The 17,880-nt window shown below is 39.8% G+C and overlaps 1 protein-coding gene across 5 annotated transcripts in view; it reads left to right on the forward strand.

Annotated features, from left to right (window-relative positions):
• The window catches only part of LOC126162655 (tubulin monoglutamylase TTLL4-like), a 246,392-nt gene that overhangs the window by 143,539 nt on the left and 84,973 nt on the right, over positions 1-17,880 (forward strand). For all 5 annotated transcript variants that reach the window (XR_007535095.1, XM_049919293.1, XM_049919296.1 and 2 more), the window contains exons 13-14: positions 9,749-10,012; positions 10,131-10,216. Coding sequence is in view for 4 of the 5 variants with exons in the window: in XM_049919293.1 (XP_049775250.1) it covers positions 9,749-10,012; positions 10,131-10,216 (350 nt within the window). In the remaining variant the exon portion in view is untranslated. The remainder of the gene's footprint in view (positions 1-9,748; positions 10,013-10,130; positions 10,217-17,880) is intronic.

Genomic DNA, 17,880 nt, shown 5'->3' on the forward strand with positions numbered 1-17,880 from the left:
GTTCTCGGTTTCCTCTGGGAAAGTAGTTTTTATTCTCAGTTTTAAAGTTTTTAATCTCTCTGGTATTTGGGCAGGGCAGTGACTGTTTGGGTGTCTCCCACTGTAAGCAGTGTTGGGAGATTCCCGATTCACCTCCCTCCCTGACCAAAATCCTCTTTTCTTCCCCTTTTACTCTGTTTTTACCCCCCCCCCCCCCCCGCCTTTTTTTTAAGGCTTGGTTAGTCTCCTTTTCCCATACGTACTTTCTACATTCTAGCGGTTGTACCTTTTAAGTCACAGGTGGTCTTGCCTATGCTGCTTCAGCATAGCGTTGGGTTCGTTCTCTTGCTGACTTCCCTCGTTGTGTTTTTACCATTGACAACATGACTGCCCCTTTACGTTTTTAGCCTTTTCCCTTTTATTGTTCTGACTTTCCTGAGATGTCACATTAGCGGAATGGATCACATGTGAAACAAGGGACTGATGACCTTGCTGTTTGGTCCCTTAAACCTCAAACAACCAACCAACTCACATGGACCATTGTTTTAATAGCTTTCCATGTACACGTTGAAATTTTAGCGCATATAAAAACTAATCATTTCCCCCTTTTCACACTTGATTTTGGACATTGATACAGATTGCTTTCACTTGCTGTCATATTCCATTTTAGTTGTCCACTCTTTTGGGGTGCTGCAATTCTACGGATATTAGTTTATTTTAATATAGTATTCAAATAATTGTTTGTTTGTTTAGTAATTATTTTGGGGATGAGTGATGGGAGGGCTAGGAAGTTTGAAACAGTTGGGAGCAACTGACAGGAAAATGGATAAAGAAATGTGCCCTATGTCTCCAAGCTTCTGTAGCTAACACATAACATGCTCTGTTGAAAATATCTCTCTCATTGTTACACAAAATATCCACATTTCTGCTCTCTTTGACAATTGGTATGTGTGAAATATGACATGGTGGAATTACTATTATCTTACCAGAATTACTGTCACACTTTGTGGATATTACTCATGAAGGAAGCCTTGTGGTCATTACAACACATCAGGTATTTGCTCTGGCATCTCTGTATTATGTGCCATTGCCTGTAAGTAAAGTAAACTACTATTACTCAATGCAGTGCTGCAGGTTATTGATACATTTCTTGGGCTATTGTATTGACAACATTAATTATCACAGAACAACCAGTAACAACCTCAACATCTTTTGAACCCAGTTTTGCGTGTAGATGTTTGTCACTGGTTTGGACAATTAATAGACAAAGTAATTCCTCATCCACTGTTAGCAAATTGCTACAAAGAGAATGACCATGATTAATTTTTGTCATGTGTATATATATCTGTGTGTGTGTGTGTGTGTGTGCGTGTGTGTGTGTGTGTGTGTGTGTGTGTGTGTGTGTTCTTGAAGTAGTAGTTGTGTCTGTGTGCAACTCAGTGTGTCACATTCAGTCAGTAGCAATCTATCCTTTTCATAGTGTTGTTATTATTTCAACCTGGACTATCCATTGTTAGTTAGTTTCATGTTAGATGGATCATTTGCACAATAAATTGAAATTATGGGGAATGAGTTATTTTACATCACACATTTGTAAACATAGTTACAGGCTAGCCATTTATAAGTTTTTTTTAAATATACAAAAATACAATGTTAGCTTCATTTCCATAATCTGCCACCACCAAACCACTCCTTTTAATACATCCTCACGTAGTTTTTTCGAAATTTTCCCGTAATTCTCCACCCTTTAACGTATTTTGGCGGCAACACAACCACCTAACCTTTATGCACATCATTATCTACCTACACAAGTTCACCACAGGATCAACATAGCCCAGCTCTAACCAACCCTTTTTCGCCTTTTTTTCACACCAGATCTCAATTTGCTTTCTAGTTTTACCTTTATCTCTCCCCATATATTTTTATATTTATTTTCATTTTCATTTCAGCCTCGTGTTCCACTTTCCACCTTCTAGTACCATGTCACCCTCACAACACCTCCACAACGACCCCATTAAGTTTTATTTACATTCCCTCTGCAAACATGCCTTCGCCCCAGCCAGATTACACTCCCATATTTTATTTTCTCAGGCTTGTCTGACATTTGGCATCACCCCCAAAGGCCTCACACTTAAAGTTCCCATCTCTGGCTGCAACCCTTCTTTCCATCAGTCCCTATACCAGTTCCAAACCGAACAATCCATTGCCCTCACCCACCTAATCCTTCACCTACACATCCACTCAGCCAATCAACACACCCATCAACTCCTATCCTTAATAAAAGTCCTCAATCTTTCCTCTCCCACATCCACACCGGTTGTTCAGAGCATCCTCCTACAGGCCAACCGCAAATTAGAACAGCATGCCACCCTCCACCTTAAAAAACTATCCAATCTCCTGGTTTCCCACCTCCGGAAAGGCAACTCACTCACCCTTCACAACCTTTCCAGCAAACCTCAACCTCCTCTCATTGCACACAAACCCAGTCTCTCCCATCTTCTCAATCCCCCACTTCCAGCTCCACTCCCTCCAAAACCTCAAAATTCCAATCAACACAATCTGGAACCACAACACCCCAATTCAGTAGTTAACCTTTCCTCCAAACCTCTCTCCCAATCCGAAACCTCTGTCCTATCCAAAGGCCTCACCTTCAGCCCCACTCCCAGATTTAACCAAACAGCCCTCGTCAAAGATTTACTGTCCTACACCCGTACTCTGTGCTGGAAATATCACTTTGCCATGAAGAAAAATGATCCTAATCCTACTCCTAATGATCCAACTCCCCAAGACACTATCCAAATTGAACCATGCCTGGAACAGTTCCGTCCTCCGTCACAGCGGGACCCACCTCCTCTTCCTCAAAATCACCCTCTCCTAACCTTCCAGCAATTTCTGACTTCCAGCCTTGCCTCTCAATCCTTCTCAAAAAACCTTCATCCTACTCCCAACATCACCACTGCTGAAGCCCCGGCTATCCGTGATCTGAAGGCTGACCAATCCATCGTCATTCTTCCGGCGGACAAGGGTTCCACGACTGTGGCACTTGATCATCGGGAGTATGTGGCTGAGGGACGGCGTCAGCTTTCAGACAACACTACTTACAAAGTTTGCCAAGGTAATCCCATTCCTGATGTCCAGGCGGAACTTCAAGGAATCCTCAGAACCTTAGGCCCCCTACAAAACCTTTCACCTGACTCCATCAACCTCCTGACCCCACCAACACCCCGCACCCCTACCTTCTACCTTCTTCCCAAAATTCACAAACCCAATCATCCCGGCCGTCCCATTGTAGCTGGTTACCAAGCCCCCACAGAACGCATCTCTGCCTACGTAGATCAACACCTTCAACCCATTACATGCAGTCTCCCAATCCTTCATCAAAGACACCAACCACTTTCTCGAACGCCTGGAATCCCTACCCAGTCTGTTACCCCCGGAAACCATCCTTGTAACCATTGATGCCACTTCCTTATACACAAATATTCCGCACGTCCAGGGCCTCGCTGCGATGGAGCACTTCCTTTCACGCCGATCACCTGCCGCCCTACCTAAAACCTCTTTCCTCATTACCTTAGCCAGCTTCATCCTGACCCACAACTTCTTCACTTTTGAAGGCCAGACATACCAACAATTAAAGGGAACAGCCATGGGTACCAGGATGGCCCCCTCGTACGCCAACCTATTCATGGGTCGCTTAGAGGAAGCCTTCTTGGTTATCCAGGCCTGCCAACCCAAAGTTTGGTACAGATTTATTGATGACGTCTTCAGGATCTGGACTCACAGTGAAGAAGAACTCCAGAATTTCCTCTCCTCCAATATGGAAGTTAATAGGAATATAAAAAAAGGGAGGAAGGTTTATCTGTTTAGCAAGAGTAATAGAAGGCAGATTTCAGACTACCTAACAGATCAAAACGAAAATTTCTGTTCCGACACTGACAATGTTGAGTGTTTATGGAAAAAGTTCAAGGCAACCGTTAAATGCGTTTTAGACAGGTACGTGCCGAGCAAAACTGTGAGGGACGGGAAAAACCCACCGTGGTACAACAACAAAGTTAGGAAACTACTGCGAAAGCAAAGAGAGCTTCACTCCAAGTTTAAACGCAGCCAAAACCTCTCAGACAAACAGAAGCTAAACGATGTCAAAGTTAGCGTAAGGAGGGCTATGCGTGAAGCGTTCAGTGAATTCGAAAGTAAAATACTAGGTACCGACTTGACAGAAAATCCTAGGAAGTTCTGGTCTTACGTTAAATCAGTAAGTGGCTCGAAACATCATGTCCAGACACTCTGGGATGATGATGGCATTGAAACAGAGGATGACAAGCGTAAAGCTGAAATACTAAACACCTTTTTCCAAAGCTGTTTCACAGAGGAAGACCGCACTGCAGTTCCTTCTCTAAATCCTCGCACCAACGAAAAAATGGCTGACATTGAAATAAGTGTCCAAGGAATAGAAAAGCAACTGGAATCACTCAACAGAGGAAAGTCCACTGGACCTGACGGGATACCAATTCGATTCTACACAGAGTACGCGAAAGAACTTGCCCCCCTTCTAACAGCCGTGTACCGCAAGTCTCTAGAGGAACAGAAGGTTCCAAATGATTGGAAAAGAGCACAGGTAGTCCCAGTCTTCAAGAAGGGTCGTCGAGCAGATGCGCAAAACTATAGACCTATCTCTCTGACGTCGATCTGTTGTAGAATTTTAGAACATGTCTTTTGCTCGAGTATCATGTCGTTTTTGGAAACTCAGAATCTACTATGTAGGAATCAACATGGATTCCGGAAACAGCGATCGTGTGAAACCCAACTCGCATTATTTGTTCATGAAACCCAGAAAATATTAGATACAGGCTCCCAGGTAGATGCCATTTTCCTTGACTTCCGGAAGGCGTTCGATACAGTTCCGCACTGTCGTCTGATAAACAAAGTAAGAGCCTACGGAATATCAGACCAGCTGTGTGGCTGGATTGAAGAGTTTTTAGCAAACAGAACACAGCATGTTGTTCTCAATGGAGAGACATCTACAGACGTTAAAGTAACCTCTGGCGTGCCACAGGGGAGTGTTATGGGACCATTGCTTTTCACAATATATATAAATGACCTAGTAGATAGTGTCGGAAGTTCCATGCGGCTTTTCGCGGATGATGCTGTAGTATACAGAGAAGTTGCAGCATTAGAAAATTGTAGCGAAATGCAGGAAGATCTGCAGCGGATAGGCACTTGGTGCAGGGAGTGGCAACTGACCCTTAACATAGACAAATGTAATGTATTGTGAATACATAGAAAGAAGGATCCTTTATTGTATGATTATATGATAGCGGAACAAACACTGGTAGCAGTTACTTCTGTAAAATATCTGGGAGTATGCGTGCGGAACGATTTGAAGTGGAATGATCATATAAAATTAATTGTTGGTAAGGCGGGTACCAGGTTGAGATTCATTGGGAGAGTCCTTAGAAAATGTAGTCCATCAACAAAGGAGGTGGCTTACAAAACACTCGTTCGACCTATACTTGAGTATTGCTCATCAGTGTGGGATCCGTACCAGATCGGGTTGACGGAGGAGATAGAGAAGATCCAAAGAAGAGCGGCGCGTTTCGTCACAGGGTTATTTGGTAACCGTGATAGCGTTACGGAGATGTTTAACAAACTCAAGTGGCAGACTCTGCAAGAGAGGCGCTCTGCATCGCGGTGTAGCTTGCTCGCCAGGTTTCGAGAGGGTGCGTTTCTGGATGAGGTATCGAATATATTGCTTCCCCCTACTTATACCTCCCGAGGAGATCACGAATGTAAAATTAGAGAGATTAGAGCGCGCACAGAGGCTTTCAGACAGTCGTTCTTCCCGCGAACCATACGCGACTGGAACAGGAAAGGGAGATAATGACAGTGGCACGTAAAGTGCCCTCCGCCACACACCGTTGGGTGGCTTGCGGAGTATAAATGTAGATGTAGATGTAGAACTCCTTTGGTTCCATCAGATTCACCTGGTCCTACTCTAAATCCCATGCCACTTTCCTTGACGTTGACCTCCACCTGTCCAATGGCCAGCTTCACACGTCCGTCCACATCAAACCCACCAACAAGCAACAGTACCTCCATTATGACAGCTGCCACCCATTCCACATCAAACGGTCCCTTCCCTACAGCCTAGGTCTTCGTGGCAAACGAATCTGCTCCAGTCCGGAATCCTTGAACCATTACACCAACAACCTGAAAACAGCTTTTGCATCCCGTAACTACCCTCCCGACCTGGTACAGAAGCAAATAACCAGAGCCACTTCCTCATCTCCTCAAACCCGGAACCTTCCACAGAACCACCCCAAAAGTGCCCCACTTGTGACAGGATACTTTCCGGGACTGGATCAGATTCTGAATGTGGCTCTCCATCAGGGATACGACTTCCTCAAATCCTGCCCTGAAATGAGATCCATCCTTCATGAAATCCTCCCCACTCCACCAAGAGTGTCTTTCCGCCGTCCACCTAACCTTCGTAACCTCTTAGTTCATCCCTATGAAATCCCCAAACCACCTTCCCTACCCTCTGGCTCCTACCCCTGTAACCGCCCCCGGTGTAAAACCTGTCCCATGCACCCTCCCACCACCACCTACTCCAGTCCTGTAACCCGGAAGGTGTACACGATCAAAGGCAGAGCCACGTGTGAAAGCACCCACGTGATTTACCAACTGACCTGCCTACACTGTGAAGCGTTCTATGTGGGAATGGCCAGCAACAAACTGTCAATTCGCATGAATGGACACAGGCAGACAGTGTTTGTTGGTAATGAGGATCACCCTGTGGCTAAACATGCCTTGGTGCACGGCCAGCACATCTTGGCACAGTGTTGCACCGTCCGGGTTATCTGGATACTTCCCACTAACACCAACCTGTCAGAACTCCGGAGATGGGAACTTGCCCTTCAGCATATCCTCTCTTCTCGCTATCCGCCACGCCTCAATCTCCGCTAATTTCTAATTGCCGCTGCTCATACCTCACCTGTCTTTCAACATCATCTTTGCCTCTGTACTTCCGCCCAAACTCTTTGCCTTTACAAATGTCTGCTTGTGTCTGTGTATATGCGGATGGATATGTGTGTGTGTGTGTGTGTGTGTGTGTGTGTGTGTGTGTGTGTGTGCGCGCGAGTGTATACCTGTCCTTTTTTCCCCCTAAGGTAAGTTTTTCCGCTCCCGGGATTGGAATGACTCCTTACCCTCTCCCTTAAAACCCAAATCCTTTTGTCTTTCCCTCTCCTTCCCTCTTTCCTGAAGAGGCAACCGTTGGTTGCGAAAGCTAGAATTTTGTTGTATGTTTGTGTGTCTATCGACCTGCCAGCGCTTTTGTTTGGTAAGTCTCATCATCTTTCTTTTTAGATATAAAATACAATGTTAGTAATTCCTCCCCAGTACCTTTTACACATTGAAATAATAGAAATTCTTCTACTGAATAGGAGGAGCTGTCAGTTTCATAACTACTTTTCAGTTTGTTTTCAAATTTTACTTTGTTGTCTATCAGAACTTTTACATCACTGGCTAAGTGATTAAAAATTTTGGTAGCAGCATTGTGGACACCCTTTTGCACTAAAGATATTATTAACGTAGAGTAATGAATGTCATTTTTTCTTCTGATGTTGTAATTGTATACATCATTGTTCCTTTTGAACTATAGTGGACTATTTTCAAGCAGCTTCATGTGGGAATAAATACAGTAGCCAAATTACCTAACCCCTTAAACATATGTCTAAAAGGCAATCATTGGTGAGCACTACATGTTATTCTTATGGAAATGAAGTCCCATGCTTCTTGACAGAATGTAGGGGAACGATACAGGAGACCCACATCGCCGTACTAGGCAAGGTCCTAATGGAGATGTTTTGACATTGCCTTCCTCTGACCGTAATGGCGATGGATGATAATAATGATGATGAAGACAACACGACAACAATCGGTCATCTTGAGTTAGGTGGAAATCCCTGACCCCGCTGGGAATGTAACCTGGGACCCTGTGCTCAGGAAGCGAGAACACTACCGTGATACCATGAGCGACGGACATGTTATTCTTACAGCATGTTTTTGAGCAATGAAGACTTTCATTCATAAACATGAGCTAACCAGAATATTATTCCATATGACATTATTCAGTGAAAATATTCAAAAATGTCAACTTACCGATTTCTCTCCCCCCAAGAATTTCAATGATTCTAAGAAGAGATGTGACTGAACTGAGCTGTCTTAAGAGTTCCGAAATGTGCTTTTTCGTTTAAATTCTCATAAATGTGGACACACACACAAATCTTAGTTTCCACCCAATTTATTATTTCTTCACTATGTGTTATACTTATCATTGTTGTAGGACCTCTGGGTGCACAAAATGAATGTGTGGTGTCTGTCTGAAATTGGAAGTGAAACCATTCTCAGAAAACTCTGTTTGAAATTGGAAGTGACACCATTCTCAGAAAACTAAGTCAGTGTTACTTTTAAGAACACATTTTTGTTATTTCTTCTATTGCTGTGTGTATCCTAGGATTGATTAAAATACTAACATCATCCACAAAAAGAGCTAATCCTCTTAATTAACATGTATCACATTTCTTACAGAATGGTTTAACAGTGGTAGATTTCAATCTCCCTGGAAAAATTATGAGGGAACAAATCTTTAGTACTTCATTGGAAACACCATAAAATACATAGGAGCATTTATTTTTTAGAGAATATGTAATTTTCTTAATTTCAGGAGGAGAATAAATTCATATGATTGAATTTTACGGGAGTTGTTCTTTCAATACACTGCTGTGATTTTTCTCTTGAAATGTTGTGCGAGTACAAAAAGGATATTTAATATAATAAAGAACTAAAGGCAAAAAGAATGGTTTGATACACTTCTTTTGAGTATTATTTATAAACGTTAGACCACAACAAGCACTTCGCAAATTTAACCAGGCTCATGAAGCAAATAATGCATGAATCTTTATATTAAAAATGAGTTCAGAGCCATTTTAAGAAAAACTGACACACACAAGTAAAGCATTGTCACCATGTGAATGATATGGTCAGTTTGTTCAGTGCATGTTGCTTGTGTTATCAGTTGTGATTGTAATAGTAAATGAAAATAAGAATTTTAACTTTGTTCAGCCACCAGAACAGTTAGACATTTCTTCTGAGGAATAATAATAGTAATAATAATAATAATAATAATGGAGGTATAATGAAATTCAGTCGCCCTCCCTTCCTCGGACCCTCTCATCTCGTGAGAGTGAAAACGTGGTGCTCAGCATTTTTTCATGGCCATATGACATATTGCATACTCCTTTGGGGTAGTTCCACTGGGGCAAAAAGGTTTTTATGTGGCAAAAAAAGGCTGTCAGGTGTGTAATGGCTATTTTGTATCTTGTAAGCCACTTTTCAGGAAACTGTATCTTGAAGTAAAACTGTTTAGTGACTGCCATCACAAGCATACTCTCATCTCTTCGGAGATGTTCTACAAAATTGACAGGAATTTGTTGATTGTGCAAAAGACGATATAAAATTTTAACTTGTACTCGTATGTCTGTATGCAAATCTGTGTGATGTAACTGTTTTGTTAGTATGTGTACCATTATGTATTATTTAATTTGTAAAAACTATTAACATCAATAGCATGCAAAATGCTTGATGATGAAGTAAATAAATGAACTAAATGTGTTGGAGACAGTGAGCTCTATTATCTGCTTTGGCATGTGATTGAGTTACCTTTTTGTATATATTATTGATATACACTATTCTGGTATTTGTGTTGTAGGTAAATATTTCACCATCACTGCATTCATCATCTCCACTTGATCTGGCTGTAAAGGGTCCAATGGTGTGTGATCTCATGAACATGGCAGGTTATCAGATACCAAACAAGTTACATTCTTCACTGCAGGAAGAATTACTAAATCGTTTTGGACTGAAAGGTCGAGTTACGAATCTTTGTTTTGATAAACGTCTGTATACAACAGTATTATCAAAGGAGGAACGTGCAAAACACAACCATCACCTGCAAAACAGCACACGCCAAGAGGTATGTAGATCAGCATCTGCTGTTTCATTGAATGTGGAAATAAATATAAGAGCCAGTAATTCAGGTGATGCTGATATGTTTGGGCATATATCCATTTTTTCTTTCTCTTTGTCATCAGTACCTAGAAGACATCTTACAAGATTTGACTCCTGATGATGTGAGACACCTTATTCAATCTGAGGATGAACTCACCCAGGCTGGCAGGTACGTATGTGTTGTTGAAATTGGACCCGTACAGTTTTTACTTGCAGTTACCTGATTCTACTTTCCATAGATTATATGCACATTTTATGTTGATACAACAAAGTGTATATGTATATATTTAAAGATTAAAGACAGCAGTGTACTACATATAATAAAAGTGAACATATTAGTCCTCAACTCTTCTCTTATTTAATAACAGAAGTAAATATCTTTGCCTTATATATTACACGTTACTACTGTCCCTAAAATTTGTCTATAATATAGTGACCAAAAAATATTATATCAGTTTAGATTTAAAATTTGCTTGGCTGCTTGTTAGACTTTTGGTTAGACACTTTCGTAATAGGCCCATCATAAAAGATTTTTGTCACTCCATATTGAGAACCCAATAGCTGTAGTGGCAAGTAAAGGGGGGGCATTTATTCAGTTTTTTTATTGTTTGTGTATTCTTACACACATGCATTTGATCCTTCAGGAAGCAGCCAAAGTGAAAAGTTCATAAAGTGTTCATACAGTGTAGGCACAGTTCTTTGTTTGTTTTTGTTTCATCACATAAAAAATACAGATTTAATCCTTTATATTTCTCTGGAAGTTTTGAATATTAATGGAGTAGTCGAGGAAATTATTCTTGTTTAATGTAGACTAAAACTTAAATTTGTTTGCCATGAGTGAGAAGAGTGTGACTCGCCGTAGGATTGTTAGTTCTGGGGTGTGGTGTGAGGGTTGTTCCAGTGTTTTTCATGTGTGTGACTGGCATTGTGGGAATCAGAACAGGAGCAAGAAGATTGCTGTCCATCAGGTGGAATTAGATAAGGCAAAACAAGATCTGGAAAGGTTAATGGGGAATGAGGGAAGAGAGATGTGGGAAGTGACAACAGAACAGGTTGTAGAAGAAATAGGAATAGGACTTTCTCAGACAGTGTTGATGCCAATGTGGAAAACAGGTTTGATCTGTTGTCACAGTTGAAAACTGATCAGCCACAAGTACGTGTAGGAGTAGACAGGACACAACAAACTTTCAAAAAGTGTCTGGGAAGTAAATAGTCAGAAAAAATTAAGAAGAAGAAGAAGAAGAAAGTTTTGTTGTTAGGTAGTTCACATGGTAGAGATGTTGGCCAACTGTTGTAGGAGAACTAGGGTTGGGTTACCAGGTCGCAAGTCTTTTTTTAACCTATGTGCAAGTCTGGGTCAGGTGGAGGATGTAGGTTCACTTTGCAAAGGCTTTACAAGAGAAGACACTGTGTTAATAGTGGGTGGGCTTGTATCTGTTATGAGGTGCCATAACTGGCTTTATTTAAGCTCTTCTGTTAGTAGAGTTAATTTAGAGGTGGAATGACTGCTTGGATCAGGTGTGGGGTCTCATATCGGTATGGTTCCTGAGAAACAAAAAGTACTCAGAGACAGGCTGAAAATGACATTCACATTGATAAAACAGGCAACCAGAAACCAAATTCATGCAGACAGCCTCTGATTGAAACTGGAGATATTCAAAAACTGGCAGAAAAACTAGGTTCATCCAGTTGTAATTCAGCCAGTGCACAAAATCAGTTATCCTCATTGCATCAGAATATCCAATGCCTAAGGCGTAAGCATAATGAATTGCTTATTTGTGTCGATACAATTTGCGTCTATGAATATCATGTAACCATGGGTATAGATATGTTAAGTGTTACAGGATTCAAGTTAGCTTCTTACTTCCATAGATGACATTAGAAAAAAGGAGGTGGTGCCACATTTGTCAGAAACTGCTTTGATTTCAGTAGTGTTAATATTAATAAATTTTGCTCAGAGCAGCACTTGAAGCTGGTGCAACAGAGGTATTATTTCATAATAAGTCCTTTATAATAGTAAGTATATACCGAGCACCTTCGGGGAAACTTTAACCTCTTCATAAAAAATCTGGAAGCTGTTCTGTCACACAGAACAAAAACTAGGAAGTAGTGGTTGCTAGTGATTTATTGAAAAGCTCTGTCGGTGAACAGTTATTGCAATTGGTAACCCTGTCGTTCAGTTTGACTCCTACTGTCAACTTTGCAACTATGGTATGTAAAGGCTCTGAGAGTGCTATTGACAATATCTTTGTTCACAAATGTGGGAAAAAGTCATATCACAAAACCAATAGAAAATTGGCTATCTGATCATGACATGTAGCATCCTGTGTTAAGTGTTGAAACTTGTTAGGTTAAAAATGTGTTAAATCTGAGTGCAGAAGGGTAATAAATAAGTCAAAAATTGAGATTTTATGAGATTGCTCAAAGAAATGAACTGGATAGATTTTTACAGTACTTCTGACTCAGATGGAAAATACAAAACATTCATTAATCAAGTTACTTCCTTTTTTGAAAATTGTTTTCCCCTAAAGGCAACTCAAATCGAACAGAAGTGTAAAAATAAACTACAGATTATACAAGGAATAAAGATACCATGTGGGACAAAAAAGAGACTGTATCTACTATATAGGAACAGCTCTGATGTTAGCTAGCATTGCAATGCATTACAGAGAATACTGCAAAATTAAAGCATTGTAATCCAGAAATCTAAATAGCTTTATTATAAGAAAAAGATAATTACATCAGGCAACAAAATAAAAACTGTATAAGATATAGTGAAGACAGAGACAGGTGGGACCAACAAAGGGAGAGGAACAGATAGCTCTACAAAGAAACGAGACATTAATGACAGCTTGGGGTCATAAGGTTCGGAAACAATGTAATGAAATGCGTGAGACCAGTCTTTACAAATAATGTTAGTAAAAAAGAAATGACACTCATGTCTCCCAAAGAAGTAGCATCCATCACAAAATCCTTCAAATCTAAGTATTCTAGTGGTTACGATGACATATCAACAAAGGTAACGAATAGTGCTCATGCAAGTTGCGTTCTGTCTTAAGTTATACGTGTAATCAATCTCTTATCAGCAGAACATTTCCAGACTGGCTAAGATACTGAAGATAGCCTCTTTACAAGAAGGGGGATAAAGAGATACCATCAAATTATCGACCAATTTCACTTTTGCTGACATTTGGAAAATATTGGAAATTGTTCCATAATATTTGGAAAGGTTGTGTTCAAGCATCTTTTTAAGCATCTGACTGCAAATAATATATTGTCCAAGTCACAGTTTGGATTTCTTAAGTGTTCGGATATAGAGAAAGCTATTTACATGTATAGTGAGAGTGTACTTAATTAATTAGATAACAAATTAGAGGCTATGGGCATTTTCTGTGGCCTGTCAAAAGTCTTTGAGTGTGTGAATCACAGCATTCTCATAAGTAAAGTAAAATATACAGTGTCACCGGCAGTGCTGCGAAATGGTTAGTGTGTCACCTAACAAACAGGAAACAAAATGTGTCGTTGCGAATACCTGTGGGGTAAGCAGTCAGACTTCATCTGATTGGGAATTAATTACATGTGGTGTTCCTCAAGCTTCCATCTTATGTCGTTACTTTTTCGTTACTGACCTCTCATCTGTTACATAACCAGATGCTAAGTTTGTTTTGTTTGCAGATGATACAAATATTGCAATAAGTAGGAAGTCGGGTACAGATTTAGAAAAGGCTGCTAATCAAATTTTCACTGACATTAATAAATAGGATAAAGCTAATTCACTGTCATTAAACATTGAAAAGACACACTATATCCAGTTCAGAACGTACAAGAGATTTCCTTCCAGCATACATATAACATATGAAGACAGGCAGATCAAAGAGATTGACAATGTTAAATTTCTTGGATTACAACTCGATAATAATTTCAGTTTGAAACGGCATACAACACAATTGCTGAAGTCCCAAAACAAGTCTTTATTTGCAGTGAGGATGGTGTCAAATGTGGCAGATGTAAATATAAAAAAACTTGCATCCTTTGCTTACTTGCATTCTGTTATTGCTTAGGGGATCATATTCCGGAGTAACTCGTCAAACAGAGCGAAAGTTTTCTTGCAAAAGCTGTAGTGTGACTCATTTGTGGCGTAAATTCAAGATCATCATGTAGAAACCTGTTGAAGGAACTTTGTATTCTAACCACTGCTTTTCAGTATATTTATTCCTTAATGAAATTTGTTGCAAGTAATATATCTGTTTCCAACCAATAGCTAGGAATAAGAACAATCTACATGAAGACCTAAAATTGCTTACCTTGATCCAAAAAGAAACGACCATTAAAAACTTAGTTTCAGATGAAGTACAGTTTAAACAGAGCATGAAAGACTTTTTGGTAGACAGTGCTTTCTACTCTATAGATGAATATCTTAACAGGGCTATATGAATATCTTAAAAGGGACAGTTGGACTGGATTAAGTAAAAATGCCTGTTAATTTCAATTTTGACAACACTTGGTCATAAGTCAAGATTAGGTATTTTTGTGTGTGATAAATTTATTAAAAGTGCATAACTATGTTTCATTCTGACAAAGTATTGATTTTATGAATATTAACTGTTCCAGTTTACTGTAATGTATTCACCTATTTTGAGTCCCTGACAAATGATCAGGGTAGTGAGTATTATATACAAATGTTTTATGTTTTCTACATTATACTTCCTGACTTGTTCCACACCCACTAATATCACCTCATTTTTGGGTCTGTGGAATGAAAACTGAATCTAATCTAACCTCTACAGGTGTTGTTATTGTGGACATCACTATTATTTTCAAATGGTAGTGAATTGTTTCTTTTTGACATCACTAGCTACATAAATGGCACGTTGACTTTTTTCCAAAACTAGTGCTTATGGAAAGAGCAAATGTTGCTGAACCCAGCTGTTAAAGTAACAACAATCTACACCTACATCAATACTCAGTTAGCCACATTACAATGTATGGTGGAGGTCCAGTCTTTTTTTCCTTTTTGTTCAGGTTATTGTCAGTTTGTGTTACTTCCATAAATGTAGGAACATTGTACCATGTTCAGATTCCTGTTCATTTACTACGTTTATCATTAAAGTAGATTTACTTATTGTTTTACAAAACTGAACACACTTCCTGCTTTTTGCAAAATTTTCAGCAGTTCTGAAAACTACACTGCTGGCAAAAAAAAAATTGGTACACCCTTTTAGAGGTTTCCAATTCACTCAAGATTTATTGTTTCAACAGTGCATAAGTAGTATATGAAATGATTACATTTACTGATCAATAGCTCAGGCAATTCTGAGGTACTAGGTTTTGATCCATGCTGCAACACCCGTATTAGTAAGTGTTGTGGTAGTCTCCACATGCGACTATGCAAATGCTGACTCTGGCTGATGCCAGTCTTACAGACGGTGAATCACTCTCCTGGGATATGTTATGCCACACGTGCATGACCTGTTGACATAGTTTTGTAAGAGTTGTTGGTTAATGAGTCACACAAATATTTCTGGTCCCATCATATTCCACACATGCTTGATTGGAGACCAGTCCAGAGATTGTGCTGGCCACTGAAGTTGCGACACATCTTGCAGAGCATGTTGAGTTTCACCGGCTGTGTGTGGCCGAGTATTACCGTGTTGGAATGACATATCACCTTCCTGTTGCAAGAACGCAAAAAAAAAAAAAAAAAATCTGACAACATTCTGCACATACAGAGTGCTGGTTAATGTTCCTTCCAAAATACCCAAAGGTGAATGAGAGTTGTAGCTTATCGCACCCCAGAGCGTAAGGTCTGGGGTGGGGCCAGTGTGTCTTGCATGTTCAAAACCCTTATGTTGTATGCGCAAACAACCGTCACTTGTGTGCAAGCAGAATCTGCTGTCATTGCTGAAGACCATGGTATGCAGTTCGATCTTCCAAGTGATCCTCTGACAGCATGTCGATGCTGTGGTGTCAGTGGAGGATGGGCTGTAGTTCCATTGCTAATAACTGGTTTGCAACATTTTTTGTTAATATGTTTGGACCCACAAGTCCTCTTAACTATGCTGTGGTAGCTGCACCATTTACTACTGCTGTCCTTGCAATGTGACAATCGTGGTAGGCATCTGTACTGAGTGAACATCCAGGACCTACTGGTGTGAGAATGAGAATGTTCACATGGCCACTGATACCAGCACCATTGCACAACTGACACTGCTTTTCCGATTTGAGTAACAAACAAGCAAACAGGTTTCAAATAGCACTGCAAGGTTTGGTCTGCATTCCACAGAATAAGGACAAATAATGGAAGATGTGCTGGCTCAAAGTATAAACTGGAATTAATAACATCGCTTAGCTGTGATTGTGGTGCAGAAGGACAAAACTGTTCAGCTTATCATTCCTACATGCCCAAAATGCATTCCTCACCAGGAACAAAGACATAAATTGAATATGTTCAGGGGTTGGCTATGTCCATGGCATTCTGTGCTTTGTAAATACTGTAAATTTAATTAACTTATAGATGTGATGTTTTTTCTGTGGATTAAATATTAGTGTATGTATTGTTAAAGAAATAATGTTTTCTTGTGGGATGCGATGCTAGCTATATGCTAAATGGATAACAAATCATACCAATAATGACATGTTTTTGAGAGATCCTGAATGTGCTGCTGCTTTGATAAGCATATATTCATAGGACATATTGTAAAATACAGTACCCATGAAATATGAGCTTCAGGAAAACAACAAAATCCCTATGGCATCTCCCTAGTTCTGCTTGTGATGTAAAGCATTCTTGCATCATCTTAGTTCAATGTCTTGTAGCACATGAAATGTAGCAGAACATATTTTGTATTTCATGCACATCAGTGTGAAACAGCAGGAAATGACTTTACAAAACTCGTATAGCTCCATGTAATCGTAAGCTAGCTCATCCTGTATGCTGACGACTGAATGCTGTCATCAGCAAAGGAAATATTTGAAACTTGGCACCTATTCACAATCCCATTACCCACGGTCTCGAAGAAGACTGTTGTAAGGTCTTGGAAAATCGACAAACCGTTTCTAGACTTTTCTCTCTCTTTCCCAATATTTTTCAATAATTTGCCTAAGAGTAAACACAGTGTCAGTTGTCAAATGGTTTGGATAGTATCCAATGATGTTCTCCAGTGATATTTTTTCAAATGATTTTACGTTTTCTAAAATAACTGTAGAAAGTTTCTTGTACACCATATCAATTAAACTGATTCTTTAGTAGTTACAGGAATTTGTCCTGCTTCATTTCTTGCATGTTGGACAAACAACTGCTGTCTTCCAGCTGATTGGCAACGCCCGAGTCTTACAATTGAACTGAATGAATTTGCACAGTTTAGTCTGTAATTTACTTCGTCCGTTCCTCAACATTTCTGCACAGACCATATTCTTTCTTGTTGCTTTACTGATTTTCATCTACCATTGGCTTTCTGTCTTCTCCATGGTGTCATTGTGTGTCGTTTTTCTTCTGGGTTTCACTGAGACTTAATTCTGGGTTAGGCCAGTTGAATAGCTTGCTGAAGTATTTTTTCCATTTCCGTAAGACTGATTCAGCATCAGTAGTCATATTTCCATTTTTGTCATTGGTGTACTGACTCGTTGCATTGAACCTTTTCCTTGTTTTCACATGCTTGAAAAGTCTCCTATTGTCTGTTTTTTCATTTCCACATTTTCAGGAATTCTTAACATTAATTTATCCATTTTACTGGTTGTTGAGCTCTGTGGCTATGGATTATATTATTTTAAGAAATACCATAATAATTTTTTTAAATGCTACTCTCTACAAGTTATACATTTATGATATGTTAC

This window comes from Schistocerca cancellata, chromosome 2 (genome assembly GCF_023864275.1).
Source record: "Schistocerca cancellata isolate TAMUIC-IGC-003103 chromosome 2, iqSchCanc2.1, whole genome shotgun sequence".
Taxonomy (NCBI): domain Eukaryota; kingdom Metazoa; phylum Arthropoda; class Insecta; order Orthoptera; family Acrididae; genus Schistocerca; species Schistocerca cancellata.